Source organism: Lissotriton helveticus, chromosome 7 (assembly GCF_964261635.1).
Source record: "Lissotriton helveticus chromosome 7, aLisHel1.1, whole genome shotgun sequence".
NCBI classification, from domain to species: Eukaryota; Metazoa; Chordata; class Amphibia; order Caudata; family Salamandridae; genus Lissotriton; species Lissotriton helveticus.
In genome coordinates, this window is record NC_136068.1 from 72,995,851 (window position 1) to 73,022,428 (window position 26,578).

The 26,578-nt window shown below is 46.1% G+C and overlaps 1 protein-coding gene across 5 annotated transcripts in view; it reads left to right on the plus strand.

Annotated features, from left to right (window-relative positions):
• Window positions 1-21,284, plus strand: part of PEX5 (peroxisomal biogenesis factor 5) — a 182,744-nt gene extending 161,460 nt beyond the window's left edge. For all 5 annotated transcript variants that reach the window (XM_078651485.1, XM_078651487.1, XM_078651489.1 and 2 more), the window contains 2 exons: window positions 17,132-17,289; window positions 18,414-21,284. In XM_078651485.1, the coding sequence (XP_078507611.1) occupies window positions 17,132-17,289; window positions 18,414-18,615 (360 nt within the window). In that variant the 3' untranslated portion in view covers window positions 18,616-21,284. The remainder of the gene's footprint in view (window positions 1-17,131; window positions 17,290-18,413) is intronic.
• The last annotated feature ends 5,294 nt before the right edge of the window (window positions 21,285-26,578 follow it).

Sequence of the window (26,578 nt, forward strand, 5' to 3'; positions counted from 1 at the left end):
TAGTGGACAGCTTTTCATAATACAATATGTACATTATCAGTGCTAGCCAGTAGACGGTTCCCTCCCCTTCCCAAACACAAACTCTGAAGGCGCAGCCTCGGAACTCTGCTGTGCCAAACATGAAACTGTAAAACATAATCAAACAATCTGCGGTGCATACGCTCTTGGGGGGTCGGCTAAGCATGGGCCGTGTCCGAAGAGCCCTACTTGTCTGAGCTGTCGGCTCAACGGTACCGCCGGGAGAGGTATCATATAACCGTCCATTACCGGCAGCCGCGTTTAGGGAGGGGGGACATTTCCTGCATATACAGTGTTATGTTCCTGTGTTTCACAGAAGTGTGGGGTGTGTGAGAGTCTGTGTCCCAGAGACAATACATGGAAAGCACAATTTGGTACCCTCAAGTTTCATCACAGCAATAGATAAACACATTCATGCACCCCATCAGTAGGTCCCCGTCCCTCCCCATGTTGTGGCTGTGCAATCAGTTTATACCAAAAGGATACTACTTTGACCTGAGGACCCAGGTCTCATCCGTGTGAGGAGTTATTCCTGGGCATTGTCTAGAAGTTCATCTGCCGCTCTAGGCGTTACAGTCGGGAACAGCACCATACTATTTTCCGAATGTACAATGCTGTCTTCAGTGTCCGTATTGATTGTTCCTCGCTCCTCCCTGAAGGAGCCCACCAGTGCGATAGCGTCGTCCCGTCTTTGTTTCTGTTGGTGATCAGTGGGTTTACGTCGATTTGGTCCCGCACTTTGTGCACCCGATCTGTCCTCCGCACGATCCGGGCCGTTCTTTGATCCGTTGGCTGATGATCCCTGGGTTGGGTCCGGGTTCTCTTCAATATCCATCACTTCCAGGAAAGGTTTCTACATTAAGTTTGTTTTATCTGGTACCGCTGTCTCGTTGACCGTGTTACTTAACACTGTAATCAAAGTCTGAAATCCCACAACACAGGCTGCATGCAGGCCCATAAGATGGCATTGGTCGTGAAACGGGTGATGTAGAGCTAGCACTATAAAAAAAAATATTAGGGCTGATATCTTACATTTCTAATGTGTATCAGGTTTTTAAGTGTTTTTGTGTGCCTCTGAGGAAGTCATATTCTTCTTTCAAGCTATAGCACTGGAAGGACTTTTAGCTTAAATTTGACTTACAGTGTCACACTGTAACCTGAGTTTAAACAACAGCAACCACACAGCATAAGATCCAGTAACCACAGACTCCCCCAGGACCAAATGATAACTAGGTTAACAGTGCGGTTCACCCAGTGCATGATCTCTTGCAGCACTCGTTCTGCTTTTCTACGCTATGGTTCTCCAGATTCTCTGCAACCCCAAGTTCTAGCGCTTTCTAGGTTTTAAAAAATTTGAGTTCAAGAGGCGGGATGGCTGTACCTGAGGCAAAGACCAGAGAGGATAAGAAAGGGACCAGGGAGTTTGAGCAGGACATGGATAAGGAATACTTTGCAAAGGAGCAGAACTAGGAAAATGAGAGATTTTGCAACCTCTTCTTAAGAATTAGTATTGAGGAAAGCCAAACTCATTGCTATCCACGTACCATTGCTCTGCCTTGACACCTACTCCTATCTGTACATACACAAAGACTCACTACTCAACTACACTTGGTAATGATGCGCTTGCATGGATTGTAACCTTTGAGTTAGCCTTCTCTATGCAGAATCTTATGCTAGAGGAGAAGGTGGCAGCTCTACTAAACCATCTTTCACACAGTGGAATAAGACTAGAGTTGAATGAGTGTGAGAGGGTCAAGCATTAAAGTTTGAAAGCTGCTTGGGCAAGACCGCTTGACTACAGCCCTGTACTGTAAGACCTTTCAGAGGTGCAGTAAGACTCAATGGATCTTTTCTGAGGCCTGCATCCATGTTTTGTTTTTAGCAGTTTATGTAGCGCAAACTTGACCTGAAGGTATCGGAGCACTTTACATGCGCACCAGTTGCATTACAAATTCATTTTTAGGCAGAGAGAGATTAAGTGATTTGCCCAGAATCGCAGGATGTTTAGCCTCCTACCGAGACTGGAACCCGGTTCCACAGCTTCAGAGTCGGCCACTCTAGCCGTTACACCACATCCTCCCCATGTTGCCAAGACTTGTTAAGAGGAAGTAAGCTGTACATTATGATTCCTTATTCAACTTTTTTGGTTTGAATGATTCATGGAGGAGAGTTTGTTGGGGCGGAGGCAGTTCCTTAAAGACGGTACTGAGATCGATCCCAATTTGTTGGCAGTGACAACCAGAAGTTTAGGCCTGGTATAGAAAGGTCTGACGTCAGCCAAGCCAGGAGAGGACAGGTGTCCACAGTATCAACTGCAAGGCTAAAAACATTAGAATAGCACTTATTCCTACCTGCCCATTTGATTTCTTTCCTGGGTGGTACTCTGTGGTTGCATACGTGTAATAGGGTTGTAAGACTGACAGTCAGGCACGTGTCTCCATTAAGGAGATGGTAAGTCTGGAGTTGTCAAAATACCACATGGTCACTGATACAATGCATTCAGAGCTATATACAGAAACAAATTTCCTAAAGGTGAATATTTCCAAAACAAAGGTAGTTTTCTTTAGGGGTAGGAAACATCACATCCACTATAATTGGCAACTATATGGCACTAAAATCGAGGTGGTAAAAGCCTATACCTATCTCGGGTGAATCTTTTCTCAAACCTTAGAAGCTCATTCTCATCTTCACCAGATGAACCAAAAAGCAGAAGCACACATTTACGCCATGAGGAAATTCTGTAATTATTCAAGCAAGAGGCATCATTTTCAAGCACTGTTTGAAATATATAGTGCCTAAATTGCACCAACAATAACCTATGCTTCAGAGTATATTCCTTTAGTCAGACGGAACTTTTTGAATATCAGCGAAGGAAATGCTTTACGTAAATTCATGTTAAGTCAAGCCGTCCCAGTACAGATCCTTTGTTTGGAATTTGCCATCGCAAGTGCGTTTTCAATAGCCTTAGCAGATATAATTAGATGGGATTTCAAACTTCTGCATGCCGAAGAAGGCTCTCTCAGGGCCTTACTGAGATATGAAAGCTTTAATTCAGGGAAGAAACATGATTAATTTCAAACAAATCTTAAGCCTGCTCTACAGTACTTTCAGTGTACTGACCCATTCTTCAATCCTGGTCTCCAGCCCACCTGAAGCATTTTCTGAAAAATGTGACTCCCCGTTTAAGTTTCGACCTTGAGAAGGCGTATTGCCTGCAATTATCTCATTACAACTCTTATCAGTTCTACAATCGAGTTTGGTCCTCTCAACAATACACAAGTTTACTTTGGAACTTAATATTAGGAGATGTATCACCATGTTGCGCTTAGGACTTCTTCCTTTAAAGGTTTTTACAAGACACTGGAGTAACCTTGATTATGATAGTGGGGTACGTGATAGTTGCAATCACCGATACCAGGCGTTGGACATATCTTATGGTTATGTTCAAACTAGGCGGTAGTAGGGGCTCGAAACCGTTTTATATAACCTTTCCTCCTCCACCGATGTAATTTTTTTTTTTTCAAGTCCACCAAATGAATTTGTTTGCTATAAATTATACACATTTATGAAATATGTTCTATTTTTGTTTTAAATGTGACTTTTATACTAAGCTTTGAAATATTTTATGCACAAATTTTATGTTCACAAATGGAATTATGTCCAATTGTTGATCTCGTAAGAGATCTATATCAATAACATTAAATTGTAGTGTTGTAGTGCATTCAGAGCTATCCAAATTGTTTGGCTCTGCAGTGTGCCATTGAGCGAGACATGTACACATGTGCGCTGTCTTGAGAATTTTCAGATGTAATGTGGGTAACATGGTCCCCACCGCACACGCCAACATATGTGACTTGGGCTCATTTTGGATTAGGCTACTTGGCTAACCCTATAACCTATAGCCAGTGCTATCTCTGATGGCTTCTCTTCACTGTATTGCAACAGAAAAGCATCTCGACAGGGAGTGGTAGGTATTTTTCCGTCCACACATGTAAAGGGACTCCGAATTGGAACTCCTGCTACATTGACTGACTCTTGTGCAACTTCCAATTCTTGGTGGAAGCTGTTACCGTGTTGTTGGTCATCTACAGGCCTTCAGCGGTCAGGATAGCTACATATTATCCTTGGCATATCCAAGTCACTATGCAAAATGAGAGAAAAGAGTGACTTTAAGAGACTTTAATATGTGTGTGGTAGCCCTGCTGACGTTACTGCGCAAGACCATTAAGGCAGCTTTGCTACATTTTCTACTTTCCATACACAAGACCTGGCTGTGATGTTTTGTGAATTCCTGCCTGGACAGACCACTTCCTTGTTGAATAATGCATAAGCATCCATCACATTGCATGCAGGAAAAGAACAATCTGGTGTGTTGTCAAGTGAGGGCAAGGAGTATTGGGCAAACCAGATAAATTCCCAAGAAAGCACCTACAAGACAGATTGACTCTGCCTTGATCCTGACTAATCCCGGTTTTCAAATTGTTCCTCTCTTGCCGGCTCAGAAGATTTAACTCCCGGTTTCCTGGCTTAATCCGGTATGCCCAATACTCCTTGCCCTCACTTGACGGTCATTACCGCCTTCGGGTTCTCCCGCCCGCAGCGGCCCTCAGTGGTAATCCAAATTGGTTCAAACGTCACCCGGCCTCAATTGTGGCCCTGCCTTACTTTCACTTCCACAGCTCTCCCACTAAGTGGATTCCTAGTTATTGGAGCACATTCTGCGCCTTGCGGACCCCTTCTAGAAACTTATTGCTCTCACTACAGATTCTACTTACTCACACTCTCTCGTCCTGATGATGATCTTTAATTAATCAGATCGAAACGCCGTCGACCTTACAACCAAAACTCCTCCACTGTATTTGATTAAATTGGAGTTTTGAATACTGTTGTCAATGCGATGTAAATCTTAAATGCCACTAAGCACCTTACACTTCACACACTTTCACTTTTTTTGTGTGAGCACTAAAACTATTACCGTAAACCATTGAATGATACTCCATTTAGGCTGTTAATAAATGTGATTTCATTCCAAAAACCTTGTGTCCCAGCATACATTGCTTATCGAGTCCCGCTTGGACTCCCAGTGAAAGTGTTCCTTCTGATTAAAGCTGCGCTCATTAATTAGTATCCGCTCAATAATTAGTATCCTCGGCTACCCGAGGACCGTAAAGGCCTACCTTAGACCACTGTTCCTTCCAACCTTATATGCTACCCCTGTTCTTTATACTGGGGTCCCCTTGTTCTTTATACATCAACCTGAAGAGTAGCTCTTCTGCTGATGGCAAGTTCTGTCCTGCAGTGATGTGCGGTGTCTTCTCTTTGTAGAATGTTATTGGCTCACGTGCCCATTATCCACCTATCGTATGTGGCACATGCTGAAACCTCGCCAAGTGAAAGTACTGCCTTTTTGTTAATTCAATTACATTCTCCCTAGCTAAAGGGTATATGTATGCCACATTATTCCTTCTGTTTTTGCGAACCTACAGAGCAAGGAGTCTAGGTGTGAATTGTTCCAGGTGTCGATTTTGATAATTCCTAGGCAGTGCCCAACACAAGGTAATGGTTGCCAGGCAGCAGAAGCGTTGGGGAAGTTTACTTTTGCAAGGAAATCTTGCTCCCAACAAAGGAAAGCGGATGGGTACCCAAAGAAGGTGTCTGGAGAACAGAGACCTGCAGGCTCTCCTGTCCGCCAAGGACAAAGTGCAGTCTCCGGGGAGATCAACGTCTTGCACATCCATGCACCAGATGCCGCAAATCAACATCCATTCCCCCTTACACAGTTTAGCACTTCCAAGGCATGCCTGACCTTATAAACAGGCAGTGGACCCTAGTTGTGGAAGAGAGCCAACACGCATTCACCCCACTGGGGCGCAAATTAAAAGGCCTGGACTGTGATAGCAATACCACCACCAAGCATCTCTCTGGGAGGAGGGCTAGCGGCCACCTTCACTCTGGTTGGGGGTTAACGCCGTCAGCTGAACCTAGGTCGGACGATGAGCAGCACAGTAAAAATGTAGATTACTTCCAGTGGACCCACAGATTCTTGAGTTCTCTGGAGGAAAATTCTAGGCTAGCTCAGAAAACTCGAGATGGGCTGCGCAACTTTTCAAGGCTTTGCGGAGACGTTTCCTAAGACTTCCTAGATAGTAATGCTCAACCGTGATATGACAACTACCCTCAGTTTTCAGGTCAGTTCTGGGTAGTGACATGTACAGCAGAAAACACTCAGTATCCACTTCCAAGTCTGCGGAAAGAATACAGCAGAGATTTAAATTCCCGAACAAGGAAAGAATGGTGTTGAAATGTTTTCACACCAAGACTAGCCTATTTTACCAAGAGCACCCTTACTAGCGGCATATCTTCCATAAAGTATGTACTGCATAGGGGCGTAGTGGTCCATAGTGCAGCAGGTGCAGTGGCGCCTTAGCCCAAAGGTGTGCGAGGCCCCAGCATGCCTTGCACCGGCTGAAGTTTACATGGGAGGCCCACTCAGTATTTTGATACCTGTGCTTTACCAGGGCGTGAATCTATGTTAATTATTTTTTAGGAAAGTTTATTTTGGTTGGGGGGGGGGGGGGCTCTATATACTGGGTGGCTGAGCAAACGGCGAGTAAGGAAAAAATAAAATAAAAATGTAGGTAGGAATGGTAAATTATGGAAAACTATAGAAGGGAGGAAAAAGAGGAATGGAAAGGCCAGATTAAATGCGAAGAGAATAGAGGGCAAAAATGGGATGCACACAGGAGAGAAGGAGAACAGAAAATGAGCTTTGAAGAAGTAAATTAAGAGGGAAATGGAGTCCAGAGGTAGAATTAATAAAAATGTGGATTGTGCATGTCTGAGGGGTGTAGTGTAACACACAGCCACAATCGGTTTTATTTAGCAGACGTGCTTCACATGCATCATGGAGCACAGCATGTCTGCTACTGTGTGTCTGTCAGAGTGCACATCTGTGTATCTCTGGATCCAATGAAAAGCCATAAAGAACAGCAGGGCAGGGCCTCCAGCACCATCCCAGCTTCTTAGGGGTCTGTGATTCCAGTCTTCGCTTGGCTCCTCATCGGGAATCATGGCTTGCTGCTTCCAATGCCCAGCAGCACCTGCTCTGCTGCTGCCGCCATGGAGTGGCCAGCTAAGTAACCAAGGTAAGTAGAAAAAAAGGTTATTTCTCTATGCCTGAGAGTATGTGTTTGTGAGTGATTGGGAGTAAATGGAATTGAGTGAAAATGTGTGTGAGTATATTTGAGAGTGTCAATGAAGTGAAAGTGAGTGAGAGTCTGAGTCTGAACGTGTGCATGAATAGTGAGTGCAAGGTAGTGAGCGAAGCAGTGTGAGTGTGTTAGAATGAGTAAGTGATTGGAGGTGTGAGAGGGAGTGGAAGTGAGCCAGGGGTGTAGCTACCAATGGTGCAGCAGGTGCAGTTGCACTGGTGCCCAGATTCAGTAAGTAAGAAAGACAACCAGTGAATATGTGTACATTTGTGTGTGATTAACAGTGAGTGGGAGTGAGTATGAGTGAAAGTGAGAGCATGTAAGTTACAGTGAGTAAGGAAGTAGATTGAGAGGCATATTTACTAATCTTTCACGCAACACAGGACAGCAAGCAAAGTTGCTGTGCTTCATTGCGTGAAAGGCGCTAGTGGACTGTGTGCAGCCTAGCGCCAACATGGACACCCTATTGCCATAGTGCAAGGGTATCCGAATTACAGGCCAGATTGTTCTCGTGCAGAAAGGGACACCTTCCTGCTAAAAAAACAATCCTTAGAGGAATTTTCCTGTTTCTATGTGTGCCGCAGAATGCACATGTGAAAGAGAAAATAATGAAGAGAAATAGAGAATTTAATCCTCACAACGCCACTGGGGAAGGTGTAGCTTTTTGACACATTCCCTGGTTTACTAGCTTTAGTAAATCCAAGAATGCACCAAAATCCATGGATGCATTGGAACGCCCACGCTCCACCCGTGTAATGCCCCTCAGCTTAAATGTAACGCAGCAAAAGCAGCTACCTTGTTAAATTTCTTTACAAACTGCACAAGGCGGCGCAAATCTTCCCTTGAGTGGTTTGTACATACTACTGAAGCCTTTGTGTTATCCTTGCCTTGCGTGACGCAAGGACAACGCAAAGACTGGATAAATCTGGGCCTAAATATGAGAGAGTGCGAGTATGAGTGGGGCAAATCTTGAAAAACAATGGAGTGAACTCCCGACCGGTATTACACCCCACCACTTTCAGAGATACCCAGCCACCACTGCTCAAGGACAAGGATTCATATTGTAATAGGATAACTAAATAGGCTAATATGCTTGCTGTAGGTGTCTGTGTATACTGTAGGCTGCTAGACACAATCCCAGTACGATGATGAACCTGATGCAGATAAGCGGGTCTTCTCCATGTCATAGGTTCACATTCCACCTGGGCAGATATAGAAGATCATGCTTCTGAGGCTGATCAATTGAGTAGCATTGAGATGGGGGTGAGATTAAATTTTACTATAAATAGAAAATGTAATTCTGATGAATACTTCTAACTTCACATTCCTCATCTTACAATACCAGCCAGGAGCCCAACTGGTTCAGGAAAGCGTTTCTCCAAACAGTGCTCCTGCGCACGACTAAGTGGCACCGTGCAGCTCCATTCTGACTCCTCACCACCCCTGCAGTGGCAGACCAGAGCACTGATGTCCGTTCCTTTCTTTCCTCATCTTCTGGCACCGATCCAGAGCTCCACTCCTAACGTTGGCTGCTTTCCCCGTGACTTCTGAGTCACACCACTTCAAGGTCCCCAGCCACGCAATCAATTCCCCATATGGTCCCCCCGCACCATGAATGTTTGAGGCCGTCGTAGACCTCGCAGCAGATAAAGACCTACAGTGAGGCCTTGCCGCAAATTTTCAGTGTGCTTCCCGTTCACTGCATAACCCCGTGGGCCCACAGTGTGGTTACCATCTGAGTCCATTCCTGGCACCATCAGTGCCACTGGTACATGTTAATAGACGCATACCAACTCTAGCCCCAAAATCCAAGCTGGTCCCTTCTACACCAAGCTGGTGTCAACCCTACTGGTGCCTGTAGAGGACCCATTGCCAACGTCCTTGTCGGACTCTGAACCTACCTCGGCTTGAGCCTGACTAATGCAGCTCTACGAAATTACAAAAGTGCAACTGATTGTCATGCATTCTGACTCTAACCCAGCTCCTCTGCCACATCGACCCCATCACCAGAGGCTCCATTATCTTTAAAGGTCTGACTTTTATCTTTTAACCTTTAACTTGGGGTGCAAGGGGCACCCCAAGATGTGAAAGGTGATGACTTGCTCCCCACTCACTATACATTTAATGCCTTTTATATTGATTTACAGAATGCCAGTGACCTTAATGGGTCACTGTCAGAAGAGAGTTTCACGATTGCTGTGGTTCTCCAGACCGCAGAAGATATGCTAGAATTACAGCTACCCTCCGTGGAGACCAAAATAAATGTCCTTACAGAGATCTTACAACCTAGGCCAGCTCCATCTGAGCCCTTGCTTCCCTTTAACTGTGCTGTGACTCATACTTTGATACCTACTTGGACGAAACCTAGTTCTTCCCTGCCTATGAATACGCAGGCACCAAAAGTCCGAGACCGTGCTTGTGACCCAGATTTTCTCCCGAAGCAGTCCATATGAGAGAGCCTTTTTGTGTTGGCCTCAACCAGTAAGATGAATCCTACAGGATTGAGCTCATGTTTTCTTCCACCAATTTAGCATTGTGATCAGTGAATGCTGTTTGTTTGTTGGGCTTTTACACACATACCATGAGGAACATGGCAAGTGAGATCTTACCGGCTGTCCCAAAGGACCCTGGGACCTCTTAGGCTTATATGATTCATGATGGACAGGATGCCGTCAAATATGTTAACCAAGCGGTGAGGGGCAGAATTTGACATTTCCTCTCCGATTTGCTATCTGAGGAGGTTCCGGACTTTGAATGAGTAGAGCATTGTTGCTCTAGCTATTTCCTTATTCTGAGGGACTCTGGCCTATTTTGGACCTCCAAATGCCTTCCTGCAGAAGGATAAATTCAAAATGCTCATGCTAGCCCAGATCCTGTCTGTTCTAGACCGAACGACCGGATGGTTTCTTTGGACCTGCAGGACATTTGTTTTCATATACCCCTCTCGCAGTCCCACAGAAGTTATCTGTGCATCTGATAGAGACATCTGCCGCAGATTCCTTAACTTAGAATATCCCCAGGCATCAGACTGCATCCGGAATTTTTTGCAGCAGCACCTCTGCGCGCCAGGGGACGGCACCACACGACCCCGCCCTGACGTCGTCCACGTACGTGACATCAGCGAGGTCATATAAGTCCCTCCCGGCGCCCTGACACCAGTTTTCCTTCTTTTCCGCTTGCAATGCGGATCCGGAGTGAGCGGTTCCTCTAGCCTGTTTCAGGTCCCCTTTTCGACGCTTCGAACCTGGAACAGGGTGCGATGCCTTCGGGCTTTAAAACTTGTACTTCCTGTTCGCGGCAGACGGACCCGCATCTTTTTTGTATGTGGGGTCTGGGCGAGCACCTCGACTCCACGGACTACGACGCCTGCCAACGCCTCAAGCCAAAGTCCCAGCGAGAGCGCAGGATGAATCTTCTTTCGGCACGGCTGTCCCGGTGGGCGTCGTCTTGTCCCCCGGCCCCTTCATTGCTGGCAGGTCCCTCTACTGTCCGGTTCTGCCGTCGTTCGCCACTTGTAGGTAAGGTGAGGCGCATGTCACCGAGGTCTTCGACCTCACTTTCTTCTGTTGTCAGGGGCACTGGTTCCCGGAAAATTCCGGACGTGTGCTCCCGACGGTCGCACCCCCCCCCCTCTATCTGCCCTATCCAGGTGTGGGGGTGACTCGGGCCCAATTGGAAGCCTATTCCGTGGCTTTGCAGGCCTCCCTTGAGTCCTCTCCCGTTCCTGGGGCGTCCTCGGGGCCTCCGCTTGTTGCAGGATCCCTAACAGTCTTGCCGGTGGGTTCGCCCCCGACGCCGATTGAGCCTTTAACCCCCAGGGACGTCGTTGATGTGGTATCGTTAGGGCGCAGCCCGGTTGGGTCCCCCTCTATGGTCCACACGGAGTCATCAGGGCGCGGCCCAGCTGGGCCCCCCTCTACGATTCACGGCGTCCCTGCCGCGCCGCATAGTCCAGCGGGGCTCTCTGTGGCATCACAGGTGGTTGCCAGTGCTCAAAGCCTTGCCTTGAGCACACCCCGGACTTCCAGGCAGGCGGCCGCCTGGCCGGAGCCGGGGTCGGCGCCGTTCCGGCGCCGTAGACTCACCTCCCCGGCGCCGCCTCTGCTTCTTTCTCTTGAGTCGGAGCCTGTCTTGGTGGAGGGGGAGTCGGCGCCAGTGCGCCGCCGAAGGCTTGCCTCCCCGGCTCCGGTGCCATCACCTTCTTCGGAAGGAGAGCTTGTCTGGGTGTTGGCGCCGGACGGCGCCGACTCGACGCCGGATGCAGCCGAGTCAGCGACTGACGAGGCATAATCGGCGCCAGCAAATGTTGTTTTGGCGCCGCGTCGACTCAGGTTTGTGGATTCTTCTCTTGCCAGTGCCCCCCTTTGGAATTTGTGGAACCTCTTAGGAGCTCCCAGATCCGGCAGGCTCTTCACCTCCCCAAGAGTCCCATTAGGATCCTCATTCTCGATCACGTGGGCTCTAGGTGTTACCTGGTGCAGTTATGTTTTGTTGTACGGTACTCTATGTTCTGCCCTGGCGTAATCTTCTGTCCACCATAGGTTGTCTTGCCTGTTGCCTGTTTCACCTCCTTGGGAGGGTTTCATGGTTGCCATTTTTGTACTAGGTGTGTTCCGGTACGGCCATGGTGCATAGTCCTGGCTCGTTTATTTTAATGTATGTCTTTATATAGATATATATTTATGTATATCTGCCGGTTGCCATGGGTATTCCTCTTCTTACGTCGTCACCTCTCTTCGAGGCTCCCGAGGTCTGTTCTTATGTCTCCATGTGTTAGGGACCCTTTCAGTGTTCGTTGCGGGATTGCCAATAAGGTCCCTTTTTGCTTCCACTTAGTGGGGTGGTTTCCCAGTTTTACAACTGTACTTATCTCTTTCTGGACGTCGGTTCCTTCCTCCAGTTGGAGGGTTTGGTCTCGGTTTCTGAGACTCTTCCCACGTTTCTGCATCTGGGTGCCTCTGCTGCCACTTCCTTCGGAGATGCCTCTTTCCTAGGTATCTTCCTACCATTGTATCTGTTAGGCCTGCTGAACGGCTATTCTGATAGCGGCTGTCCTTGGTCTTTTTCCTGCATGCCTGTTTTCGTGGATTGATTCTCACTTTAGCCCTCCCGCTACCCGGTCTGCTTCTTTAGCTACGCCACCTTGTGGTCTCAATGGCCGTTTGCTGCGGCATGTTCATGTGGTGGGTTGCTTCAGCGGGTTCTAGGTTGCTGCTGTTCATCCCTGTTCTCCCCTTTAGGAGTGGGTGTTACTTCGCGTGTTTGTGACACTGCTCAGTTTCTACCTCTTGCCCTTGGTTCTTGACTGTAGCTCCTCCATCCTTCCTTCCGTGGGCTAGTCTGGTAGGTCTTGATTGCATCTCTTCATGTTCTTCTCATCCTTTGGTCAATGTCCACATAAAAAAAAAAAATCCGGATCCAGTCTGACGCCTGTGGATACTCTAAGTTAAGGAATCTGCGGCTAGGCAACGTCTCTACCGGATACTTAGTTAGCGGAGGTAAGTAACTCGTACTTCAAGGTAAGCCAGGAGTATAATCAGTTTGCTGAGCTCCCTTTCAACCTCACTAGTGTCTCTCAGGTTTTCACAAAAGTGATGCAGGTGGTCACCACCCATCGAGTTCAGGGATATCGGTATTGCTGTTCATCAATGACTGGATGTTGGAAGCAGGCTGACTACACTTGGTCTTGTACCACTTCCAGCTAATCAAAAATCTATGAACATCGTTCGGGTTCACTATCAATGAGCCAAAGTCCCAAGTTATTCCTTAAGCAGATGCCTCTATTCATTGGAGCAATCCTGGACAAAGTGAAGTTTAGGACATTCGAGTTATGATTCTGATGTCTCCGGCTTAAACCTGGTTCACATTGAGAGCATCTCTGAGGCTTCATAGCCTCTTGCATCCTTCTCATCTGTGCCAGATGGCATATTCAGGCTCTGCAATGAAATTCCAAGTTTCAATAGCAATTTAAAAAGTTTTGCATTCTGGGTCCTGAAGGTGGCTGTAACATTGAGGCAATTTCTTCGTTGTGGACCACCTGGCAGGGCCCCTGAATGCTAGAGCAGATGAACTGAGCAGGCGGTGCATTACGAGTAGTGCCTACATCCTGAGGTGGCTCATGGTAACGTACTACAGTGGGAAGAACTCTGCCTAAATCATTTTGCCACCATCAAGAACATGCACTGTTGAAAGTTTTGCGCATTGGAGTTTCTGCGAGAATACTTAGAGGTAAATTCTGGCTGAAATGGAGTTCGGGACTCTTGTATACCTTCCAGCCTCTCCTGCCTTGAGCTCTGAAAAGATCGGGAATGGCCATGCCCAGGTCATCTTAGTGACTCCTGATTGGGTCAGGCGAGTCTGGTACCCAAACCTTCTGGGTATGAGCAGTTTTCTTCTGTTCTGCTACCAATTTGCAAGGACCTAGTTTCTCAGTAACAGTCCTTCACCCGAATCTGCATCATTTATTTGAAAAGTTTTATAAAGCGCAAACCAGACCCCTATGGGTATCTGAGCACTGTACAGATGTGGGGAAAGCACAAATAAAACCAAGCACAATGTTACAAATGGTGTAGTTGAGTACACACAACGTCAAACAAAGGGGAAACATTCAAGGTCAGGGGTTGGAGAGATGGGCCGAATATTATCAGCATTGCACTAGAGCACGATACCATTTAACAGACAAGCATACAATAAATCGAAACAACGGTGTAAAAAGAGTCAAATTGGTATACAGAGCATGAGAACAAGTTGATGATGTTAATGTTAACTCAAGAATAGCCGTTTGACCTGTTTCTTGAAAGATGCAGTGGAAGGATAAGACCTAATCTGAGGAGGTAGAGCGTTCCAAATTCTTGGAGCAAGACTGGTGAAGGCCCGATTATAAGATCTTTTCTTTTTGAATTTGGGAGGTTTCAAAAGTAGGGTGGATGTACTTCTTAAGTTCCGACAAGAGCCCGATAGTTCAAACTTATTTGCCAAGTATACCGGGGTGTTGTGATGTATGGCTTTATGCATCAATCAAGGTAAATTGAAACGTCTTATGGCTTCGATAGATGGCCAATTTAGTTGGAAAAGGTCTGGGGAGATGTGGTCATGCTTTCTAGAGCCAGTGATGAGCCTGGCCTATGTGTTTAGAGTAATTCTGAGCGCGGCCAAGCTAGCTTTGGGAAGCCCAGCAAGGGTCACCAAACCATATTTCAGACGAGAGTTAACAAGGGATTTAACAGTGGCCTGATGTCTTCGGGCAGCAGGAAAGGCTTGATTTTCTTAAGGGTGTTGAGTTGAAAGTTGGCTCCCCTAATAGTTGCACTGATGTGCGCTTGCATATTTAGGTACTTGTCCAAGGTGATGCGTAACGATTTAGTAGAGTCAACCACATGAGGGGTGCAGTTAAGAGCAGTGAGTTGATTAAGCCAGACAAGGGTAGCTTCAGAGTGGTTGAGTGGAGCAATCGGGAGGAATTCAGTTTTGTGGGTATTTAACAGAAGATGGTTCCGGCAAACCATTGTTGAGTTTGTGAGAGAGCACCAATTAGCGTTTTTATGTCTTCTTGAGAGGAGATCTTCAAGTGCAGTTCCGTGTCATCCGCATACATGTGGTTCTGAATGTTAGTGGTTCAGAATGACGGTAAGTGGTTCCATAAAAAGGTTGAAAAGAGTGGGTGAGAGTGCGGAGTTAAAATTTCTTGATGTGGTTGCATAACTGCGAATGGAAACATTTCTCGAGCAATATAGCTAGAGTCATGACACTGGTGATAGGTCGGAAGTTGTTAGGATCAGATAAATTAGAATTTGGCTTCTTAGGGATGGGAGTAACTTGCTCTGTCTTGCGGCAATCAGGGATCCTTCCCTATAAGAGAGATTCATGAATGAACCGGGCCCACAGAGGGAGAATGGCCGAATTGAGATCTTTAAAAATCTTAGCAGGCAGTGGATCGCTGAAAAGGTTGGAAGGTTTAAGGGACGCCATGTTGTGGAGAAGCTCCGTGACATCTGGAAGGAGAAAGGAATTCCAGGAGGTGTTGTTTTTGAGAGAACAACTAATGGGTAAGGACACTCCCGAAGGTTCCGCCCATTCAAATGAAGGTGCAGTGAGGTTCAGAGGTCGCAAAATGGGAGTGTCAGGAAGCAGATCCAGTTCAGTGTTATTATTTTTTTCAGCAAAGTGCACTGAGAAGTCCTCCCCACTAGGAAGTAGGGACAAGGGAGTCGAGATGGAGTTGGAAGAGTGGTTAGCTTGTTGCTTGATGATTTCAAAGAGCTTCTTGGGTCTATTCTTAGAGCCCTCCAGCTGAGCCTGATGTGGTCTGTTTTAGCAATGTGTATGTGTTTGTTCTAAGTACGATAATATACACCTACATGTATGTAGATTGAGTGGCAGCACCTGACTGTTTGATCTGCTGCCTGAAGAGGCAGATCTTGCTGACAGGGTGCCCTTGCACAAAATCCATTTATTCTGGACACTGGGGAAAATCTATGACCTGGTGTGACATTTGCAAGACTATTTCAGTACAAGCAAAACTGTCTGATTTCAGTTTTTTTTTAATCTTTAGCACAGCAAGGTTTTGCAATTGGCATTGTAAAAGGTTATTTGCTGGCCCTTTCTACGTTTTCCACACCAACCATTCTTGCTTATATCACCAGTTGTGATGACATTTATTAAAGGTTTGACGTGTGTTTCCTCCAAAACAGGGTTGTGATGCCACAGTAGGACCTTACCTTAATCTTGACATTTCCTATGTGTGTGCACGTTGAGCCGATGCATAGCTGTTTGCTGTGTTGCTGACTTGGACAACCATTTATCTAATTGCAATTATATCCGCTTATCAAGAAAGTGAACTTCAGGCACTTATAGTGTATCTGCCATACACCATCTTTTCTCTCAAATAAGTTGGTGCTAAGGCAATCCATCAATCCCATTGTTTGCTCCCTCTCAACTTACGAAAAGGAGGAGAGGCTCCATCGACTGGACCCCAAAACTGCTTTAAGCTTTTACATTGATCGTACCAATGAACAACAAGGGTACAATCAACTATTTGAGGGGTTTTCCGTAGGAAAAAATGGAAGGCTGTGCAGAGCAGGCCCCTGTTGAGGTGGGTAGTTTTCAGCATTAAGCTCTACAACTCACTGGCAGCCTCCGAAGCTCTAAGAGCCCTTTCCACCGGGATTAAGGCTGCTACCACTGCGTTGGCACGCAGAACGCCTTTACTTCACATCTGCCAGGCGGCAAGATGGGTGTGTTTGTGCACACAAACACAAAATACTGCTTCCTTGACTGTAAGGTCCAGAATGGCATTTTGCCAGCTCTGTTCTGCAATACTTTTGGTCTGAGCCTACTTCACAAACCCTCCGCCTTGGGAGGTTCTGCTCTGGTATCTATTCCAAGGTGAAGAATCTGTAGTTGGACGTTTCAATCAGAAGAACAAGTTACTTACCTTCAGTAACACTCTTTTTGGTATATATTCCGTCTAACCGCAGATTCCTCACCACCCTCCCACCTCCTCTTTCTCTCAAGTGGCTTCTTTTTAACATCTACAAAGTTAGTATTGAGCACACTGGTGCCAACAGTTGTTCACACTCTGTGTCAGGGGGCAGAAAGGAAAAAGACAAAGTGACGTTGTGTAGTGGTGGCGCTTATATGCAGCTCCGCTTAGTCACTTCCAGGGCGGTGTGAAGTCAGCAAAGAGCCACATGACCCTACCTAGCTGTGTGCAGAAGCTCTGCTTGGAGAAACTCTTTCCGAATACCGTCTTGCTCCTGGGGAATATTCAAAGGGGAGGAATCTGCAGTTGGAAATCCACCAGAATAACTGCATTAACGAAGGTAAGTAACTTGTTCTTCGCATCCAACTTGCGCTTTATTAAGCACTCTCTAATCATTGCCTGTGTCCCACTTTCATTGCAGGATTATCTGCTTTGGAACAAGTTGGGTGCCACCCTGGCCAATGGGAACCAGAGCGAAGAGGCGGTGGAGGCATACCGGCGCGCATTGGAGCTGCAGCCTGGATACATCCGCTCACGATATAACCTCGGCATCAGCTGCATCAACCTTGGGGCGCACAGGTAACGTAGGGTAGGCCAGAAGCATCAAGGCACTGGGGTGAAAGGACCAGCTGGACCACAGGGTGCAGAAGTGTTAGTGGGAGGTATGGCTATAGAGTACATGGTCAACATTATGGGCGGCAACAACTTAGATAGTGTAGAAGAGATTTGCATGGGATTATGCTTGATAGGAGAAAGACAGAGAGGATAATGCAGCAAAACGTATGGGTGATTAATGCATGGAATATTGGGGGATACTGTTATCATATTGCGCTTATAGTGCGGAAACCCCGTATTTAGGCATGTGATTCGTGCAGGGAGAGCCACAGTCCCAAGTGCTAAAACAAGCTTGTTTTTAAGGCCGTTTGAACTGGAAAAAGATGGCATTGTGGACAATAGCCAGGCAAACCAAAGAGCAACATAACCGCAAGACCCATCCTCAGCCCCAAGTGCAGGAGAGCGTTGACGCTTCTGTATTCGACTTAGAAAAATTCAGCCCATCATTCTTTTCTTATCCCATTTAAAAAAAAAAAACAACAATACAACTGTTTTGATATTCACTTTGCAGATGACTCGGCGAGTAGCAAAAGAGACATAAATATCCATACAAAGCAGCCCTATGTATAAACTAACTATCTGTGCTACACACACAAAATGCAAAATACTGTAGCCACAAAAATATGTACCATACCATCTTACATGTGTTGGGAAATCAAAATAATTTGTTACACAAGTGTGAGGATGACTGTCACCCTAGAGGGCCCTATTGCTTTTGAAGGGCTGCAGGAATCAATGGACCAGCAGTCTCCCATGGAACAACATTGTTTCCAGAGGGGGTTTGTGCAACTCAAGGCATCAGGAAACTGGTCTCCCCCTCATACTGGTCACTTGGCCACCAATCATCTGACACAAAGTTAGTGCAGTGGTGTCAAAAGAGCAGCATTACCTGTATTGGCTGACCCTTACCAGGGCTTGCTTAACCCACAATCCTTCAATGTGTAGATTCCATGAGGACAGTATGGAAATTGGCAACTGCTGCACTGGCCATTTTCTTTTTAAATAAACATATGTTTTTGCTGAATGTTGGCGTTATCTGGCCCTGATATAGATACTCAAATCTTTTCCTTTTTCTGTTTTTTTCTTAGGGAGGCTGTGGAACATTTTCTTGAAGCACTTAACATGCAGCGCAAGAGTCGGGGTCCACAGGGTGAGCGGGGTGCTATGTCAGAGAATATCTGGAGCACGCTGCGCATGGCCCTGTCCATGCTGGGCCAGAGTGACCTTTATGCTACGGCTGATGCCCGCGACTTGCCTGCCCTCCTCCAAGCATTCGGACTTCAGCAGTGACAGCCGAGTGGGATACTGTGCGAGTGCTTCAACACCAGCTGAGCAGGTGGCAGAGACTCAAGAGGGTTTTTCCAGTCCTCTCAGCCCCAGCATCCCCAGGCTCCACAGTGGTGCGTCCACGCCTCACCATATTCTCAAAATGCTCCCAGAGGGTGGCAGGTGGGAATGTGCTCTGTGATAGGTGGTGTTGAGCCTATTAAAGCTAGAATGGAGAGGATAACTGTACTGAAGGGGACATTACCTGTAATGCTCTTTGTACGCACCGTGCCACTTCCATGTTGAAGTACGTCCGCATTCAGAACATGGCATCTAACAAGTACTGAAGGTGTGACTTTTCCTTTCAGTTTCATGGACAGTATCTGTTCTTTCCAAGTCCTCCATATTAACAAATTCCTCAATCTTTCAACAATGATGGTAGTCTGTGGTGTGGAGGTTTAGGAAGAAGTCACTGACCAGGGACAGGGTACCATCAAAAAGCGGCCAAAACTCCAGCCGGGTGGATACTCCTCGGACTCTCCTTAAAATGTCTTATCTTGAGGGATATCAAAGGAACTGTCTTGCATAACCCTACTCAGCAATTTCGATGCTGTTTCACAGTAGTCTTCATGATGGCCTGCAGAAACATCCCAACTCGATGTGAGAACTGGTAAGAGACTGGATCCAGGATAAGATGATGAAAACCTCCCACATGTCAACACGTGTTGATTGCCTCTGCTGCTCTGTGCTTTCTTGATCTTCTTTTGTAAAATACCTCTCCTGTTAAACCCCTCTCAATGTAATGCACCTTAAAATATGCGAGACGGCTTATACGCACTTATGGTATCCTTCAAAAATGGTACGATCAAACAGATTCTCAAGGACCTCATGGTACATGAGACGGTTGGATAGATTTATTATTTATTCCGGTTATGCTGCAAGACTTGCCAAGTCACAGAGGAGCAATCCTTGCCTGGCTGCCATTTAAAGGTTTTACATCCAGACTGGGCTAACCACCTTTGATTTCAGTAATTCATATTGTACCCCTATCTATAATTTAGTTCTTGGATTATAACTTTATAAGTTTGCGTCGCTAAAGAAATGTTTACCCTTTTTCATTCTGGACCTCTCGGCAAAAACAAATTGTCTGTTGTTCCTTTACATCAAATGTTAATTATATTTTGTAACAGGCCTACAATAGGAGTTTTTGTTTAATTCAGTTCATGGGGTGAACCCATATTCCTCACCGAGATTTGTAATTCTTTTCTTTCTGTCCACATCCAGGTGCAGGCCCCTCTCCATTGATAATCACCCCCACTGTGGGCTTGCTTTCCTTGTGAAATACTTCAATGTTGCTGGAATATTCTCTCACCTCATTTAAACCATGGTTGACCCATACACTTTCGCACAACTCTTCATATGTAGAAAAGGACAGCGTGGTCATGGACGCTTGAAAGCTAATTTTAAAGACCGTCCTCTCTTTTTCTTTGATGATTGACATTAGAATCCAAGGTAAACCTTCCTAGCTCTGCCTCCGTCCCCTGCACGTGATGCCTGGGAGTCAGTGGGAATAGTTTTAACAGTTACAGTGGACCTAGGGATTTTCCTATCCAGCCACAGAATGGGGAATGTGGCAGCAAATAGGTTCCCAATCAGGCCTGTCCAACAGGGAGTAAGTTTGGGAAAGAGTGCTTCCTGTTTGATTTTGGGCTTACGGGATTGGAGTGTTTTTACATTATAAGCAATTGTGTTAGCAATTCTTTGTTTCAGGCAGTTTTAGTCCAGTATGACGGGTGAGGGTGAAAGGCCCGCTGACTTCCCTTCCTCACCCACAGGAGTGATATCGGAGACCGCTGAGCACCCTCCACCCCTGGTGTTCAACCTTTTTTCCTGACTGGGTGTTGTGCGGGGGACGAGGGAAAGCTCCTACCCTGATATCTTGTTTGGACCACTAGCCCGTAACAGACGCTTCAATGAAAGACCATGATCCAAGATTATCATTCGGTGTGAATTTGTAGCTCTGTGCTATGACGCAGCCATATCTATAGCAGCAGTGTGTTGAGGCGCCGCTGATGTACCAAAGTTGTCTGTGAAGCGTTTCCATTGGGGATTTGACCAACGTTTCAAGAAAACCCATGATGCCAACATGGTATGCACTTGATAGGCTGCACGCCCTGACAGCAGGTGTAGGGAGCTATCTCAAATTCTGTTCCCAGCTTAGTGAGCACTCACCGCTGGCAGCACTCTCCCCAGTTTGGGAACATTGACAGCAGGAGGTGCTGTGCCCAGCTGGAGATCACTAACCGCGTGGGACATCACAGTGAAGTCTGTGTTGTAAAATATCAATGAAGCTCCATGATCTTCGATGTTCTTCACCCCATAATCCAATCAATGCAATTTTCAACTTCTCTCTGTTCTCTCCTTTGGCGAAACGCAATATGTGATGTAGCCAGGATGCCTTTCCTTTGTGTGTAAACTTTGGTTCAAAACCTAAATCAATATCAAAATCATTCAGTCCAATATCTTATCTGTCTCGTCTTTTTATACTTGTATAGGTCTACCGTGCGCGTTTCCGGTAAACAAAATATGTAAAAAATATGTGTAAGATATTTGTAGAAGGAAAGTCCCTTGGCTGTAACTTGGAGCTTTCTTGATAATATCAAATGAAATAAAAACTGTAAATGAACATAAAAGCAGTATTGTTATTATGCCGGAAGTGTTGAAGGAGAATCTGCCATGAGTTTGTTTTTCTGTTGGTAAGTGCAGGACAAACTGCTGTGATGGAATGACTGTGTAAGCCAGCCCTGTAACATACTCTTTTGAGATTTGTATTACACATGCTTTTTATTGTCTTTGCCTTCCTTTTGTATGTGTCCAAGTAAAAGACACCCAAGATAATACAATATATTGTAAGTTCAATTCTACAGCATGAATTCTTTATAGCTTCAGATACTGTCCACACTACTTCCATATGGTTTTTATGTGGGTTTATTGCTTTTTAATGAGATTTTGTTTAGGCTAAAGTGGGAATTGATGAGGGAACAGAATGTAAGTGACTTGTAGTTCATGCTGATGTGCAGCTCCACCTTGATACCCACTCTGATCCATCGTCAGATTCTCAATCCTAGGCGCCAATTGCAGACCTAAGAGCCAAGATGCTTACTGAAGGCAAAATATGGCTTTCCCAGCCTGAACTACAGATGACCACTCCAGTGGAGAAGACACCAGTCCAATTATATTTTTGACAACCAACTGGAGGCGTTTGCAGGAGAATTTGTACCTTTATTGTTGACTCTAGATTCCAAGGACTCCAGTGCTCTTTCCCATGGATAACATGTAGTTTAGGATTAGGACTTGCGCCTGAAGGTTCCCATGTATAAGCAACCACAAACATTGTATCTACTAAGGAATCACCCTGAGAAGTGCAAATTTGCATTAAGTTCTGGCAACCAGCACTTCAGGTCCAGAGACGGAAGGGTTGGATCTGGTCACCAGGGTGCGAGAGTGGGGATCCTGCTCAGCAATTGCTCCAACTGCAAAGCTGGAGTTCCTTTCTTTCAGTGGAAGAGGTGCAGGACTCTGACGGGGATGTGTTTTAATAACTCACAAAACTTGGAGAGGTACTTTAGTGGAAATGGCATCAAAGAATCATGAATTGTAAACCACAGTGAATCTAATAACCCCTATTGGGTTAAGCCTCAAAAAGTCCTTCGATAGAACAATATCCAAGGAGTATGTCCTACTGCAAAGGAACTCCGTCACGAAAGGGCCCTTCTCCACTAAATAGACCAAGGATTTTTTCTATGAAGGCCAACTATCAGTATCAGAAGACCTAAGATAAGAGCTACTGAAACTACTAACAACCCTGGTCTACAGCACTAAAGCCTGTTCAGTGCCTTCGAACCTGAAAACCCCTGCATGGTGTAATGATCTCCAGCAGTCTTGTCCATATTCTTTAAGACATTTCTGGCTGGATCTTGCATGTGGGAGTGAAGTCAGGAGGACAGGGACTGGCAGGCTTATGAGGACGTGTCTTATTATCAGTAATAAACTGTTATTTAAATATATTTCAATGTCGGCCACTGCTTACAAAACATGTATTTTTATTTACATATACTACTGTATGGATTGGGATTAGCATCCAGAAAATGCTCCAGAGGCATGTAATTCAGACAGCAGGATTGAAACATCAGTGAAACATTACCTTTGAAGAGGTTCTCAAGATGCCTCAAAAGATTTGGGACCACGTATTGCCTGGGCACTGAAGAGCAGATCGATTTCCATTACTGAGAAGGAAACCGACCAATACCCACTACAAAACTTCCATCTGCACAAGAAGTAATATCGCTGGTTCCCCAGCAAAACTGTTCTTTCAATAAGAAGCCAAGCAAGAAGACTTTATTTCTCATCATCCATCTGCCAGGCAGTGACATCACTGGATCTCCCACCATCCATCTGCACAGCGACAGTGACATGACTGCATTTCCCATTATCGGCGTAGACTGCAACATCACTTAATGGCTTCGCCCCACTTCAGTCAAGTCTTCAGGGCATCCCATCATCCAGGTGCATCCATGTGCCCCAGCAACAAGACACAGACAAGGGCTTTGCCTGTCTGAGCCAGAACCTTGGTTCCACTGAAACTTACAGTGAAAAATAAGCATGTGCCTCAACTAACACCCCATACTTTCAATCACACCCAGACATAGACGACCCGAAGACTGACATAGCAATCTTACAACACATAGACTCAAACTTGATCACATCCCACCACCACAAACCACCAAACTACAGTACTTACGTTCCAACTAATGCTCATTACCCTCGCTCTGTACACCAAACATCGCAGACGTCATGTTTGGTGTGCACTACACACACCAAACATCGAAGCACCTATCAAAAGCTTGGCGCCCTCTTTATCACAGAAACATGGTTTACTCCCTCTTCCCAGATGCTACAGCATCCATCGTGCGGACCTCATAAATAAAACGGGGGGCGGCCTCACTGGTTCTGTACCACTGTTGACATTCCATTCCACACTCTGCAGCTCAGACCGTTCCCTTCCATCTCTTCCATAGGCCTCCCGGGCTGAACGAGGTCTTCATAGAGGAATTCTCAGACCTCCTGACCGCATTGTTCATCCAACATGCCAACACCACCCTTTTGGGTAACTTCAACCTCCCAGATAACAACACACTCCAAATCCCACATCCTCAACCATTTTGTCTCAACATACCCTACCATGTTGTCGCGACATACCCTACCATGCAAAGCACCCATACTATGGAACTGACCACTTTGCCAACCCTTTCTCTATTTACAGCATCCTGCTAACAAACCAAAATCAATTCAAAAGAGAGGCCAAACCTTCAAAGTCTTCTCTATAGACAACCTAAAGATTGAACTCATCTGACTCTACAAACTCCACATCCAACGTCGATACCAATCTAACCAGATTACATATTTCTTTAGAAAACTAAGTGAGCATTCACACCACAATTAAAACATACAAATACAAGCCAAAGCCTTCAGGGTCCTGCTACTTTAAAGACCTTGCAGACAAATGATCCATCTGTAGACAGGAAAGAAAGTGGAAGAAAAACAGGATTCCCTATGTCCTCTTGATACTGAATCCCTTCGCTCGACATGCAGACAGCTCATCGCATCAGCCGAAGCAATGTACTGTACCATTAATGAAACCACTAATAAAAGCAGAAGGCTTTTCAAAACAATCAAGCATTGCACCAACCCCCTGCCAGAAGATTGGACCGCACATCGGAAACATCAAGCCTGCTTCACCTCCTAAACTCACCCTCCCCCTTAAAATCCCACAATGGTCTGTCTGCTGTCAACCCACTCTCCCTCGCAGATTTCGCTGAGAATACTCCAACTGGATTAAAGCTATTGCTTATGAAGATGATGACTTATCCCTGTCTTACATCAATGCTCTCTCAGGGTATGCCGCCGTACCCATACTTACCATTGCTATTGCCTTCCTCACTAAAGTGATCCTCCAAGACTTTCTCAAGACAAGTCAAGTTCTCCAGCTCCAGAAGAACCTACGCTAGAACCCGATGAGCTCGCCAACTACCGGCCCATCAGTCCCCTACTATTCATCAGTAATGTCCAACTCCAAGATCACTTCAGTGCTAACCAACTCCTGCACAACAACCATTCTGGCTTCAGATCACGCTGCTGCATGGAGACTGCTACTTCACATATCATGCCGATGCCCCCTTGACCACAGATTAAGATGGCCTCTTTCCTCCCCCATTATACTCTCTCCTTTAATTTTCAACCTCTGCATGGAGCCTCTTTGTGCTCTACTTACATAACAAAACCAAAGGGGATGATGGACGGAGTGTTGAACATTGCAAACACTCACCCCCAGTCAACTGATCTGGGTTTAATCCATCATCATTCTTTAGCTCACTCAGCCACCCCAGTTCAGAAATGGCCATATGCAAATCAGTCTGACCCTGTGCCTCATGGGAACAGTCCAGCCCGAACTACCAAGCCATGTCTTCCCTCGACCGGAAACAAGCATCCTGGGACCGATTTCTGGCTAATCAGCCATCATCAGCCAGGCTAGCTTGAATCCAGTGGCAAAGTGAGCAAGGGACTCACGTCTGAGCACACCCTGCCACACTTATGGCGGCCAAAGCAAAACCAAAGGGAATGAGGGACAGAGTGTTGAACATTGCAAACACTCACCCCCAGTCAACTGATCTGGGTTAAATCCATCATCATTCTTTAGCTCACTCCATCATCCCCTTTGGTATCGCTTTGTTCGCCCTAAGTTGGCAGGGTATTTCCAGACATGGGTCCCTTGCTCACTTTGCCACTGGACTCAAGCTAGCCTGGCTGATGACAGCTGATTAGCCAGAAACCGGTCCCAGGATGCTTGATTCCGGTCCAGGGAAGACATGGCTTGGCAGTTCGGGCTGGACTGTTCCCATGAGGCACAGGGTCAGACTGATTTGCATATGGCCATGTCTGAACTGGGGTGGTGGAGTGAGGTAAAGATTGATGATGGATTAAACCCAGATCAGTTGACTGGGGGCGAGTGTTTGATTTGCTCCAGCGCTCCTTCCATCATCCCCTTTGTGCTCTACTTACAAAACAGCATCAAGATTCACTAATGTGCTGCTGATTTAAAACTGCGCTTTAAAGTCTCTGCTTCATACAACCGCTGGCTCAAACCCTGCCTTCACATGTGGATGCCCAGCACTTACCTGAAGCTCAATCCAAACAAGACAGAATTCCTGTTATTTGCCAGTAACAAGAAACAAGGCAAACCTTTCTAAATTACATAATCCTTAAATACTTCGAACCCCAACCTCCAGCAAATGCCAAGTCAGTGGATTCAGCTTCGAGGAGAGTTACCAAAAATGACAAACAGCGCCTGGTGCCACCTCTCTCTTTTCTAAAGTAGGTGAATCTGTTTCTTCTAGAAAGAAACTCCATAATTGTTGCTCAAGCCTTTATCCTCTTGCATCTGGAAGGTGGTAACACACTGTTCCATGGCCTCCCAGATTCTGCATTGGTATGCCTTAAAGGGTATCCTAGTCTGCGCGGCATCCAGAGCCTGAAGAAATAGGATCACGTCACCCTCATCCTCATGAAACTCAACTGACTCCCCCTTGCCGGCCCCCACAATCTCCCAAACCAGCTCCCTCATTTACAAAGTCCTCACAACCAGCACCCCGTTGATCTTGCGGACAAGGTCTCCATCTCTGTTGCTTCTCTGCACCCCTGCTGCTAAGGACACCATCAGACTGCAGAGGAAGAACCTTAAAAAAGAAAGAAAAAGAGAGCTGGCCTGTCCCTGTGCACCCTGGATCTGGAACCACATCCATGGGTCCAACAAGCTAGTTTTGCATTATAGAACTGCCAAATACAAGTACATAAAAAGATTCCTAAAGGGACCTGTTACCAAGAGAGTAACAAGAGCAACCTAGGCCTGCGCCTGCAGACACAGCAGGCC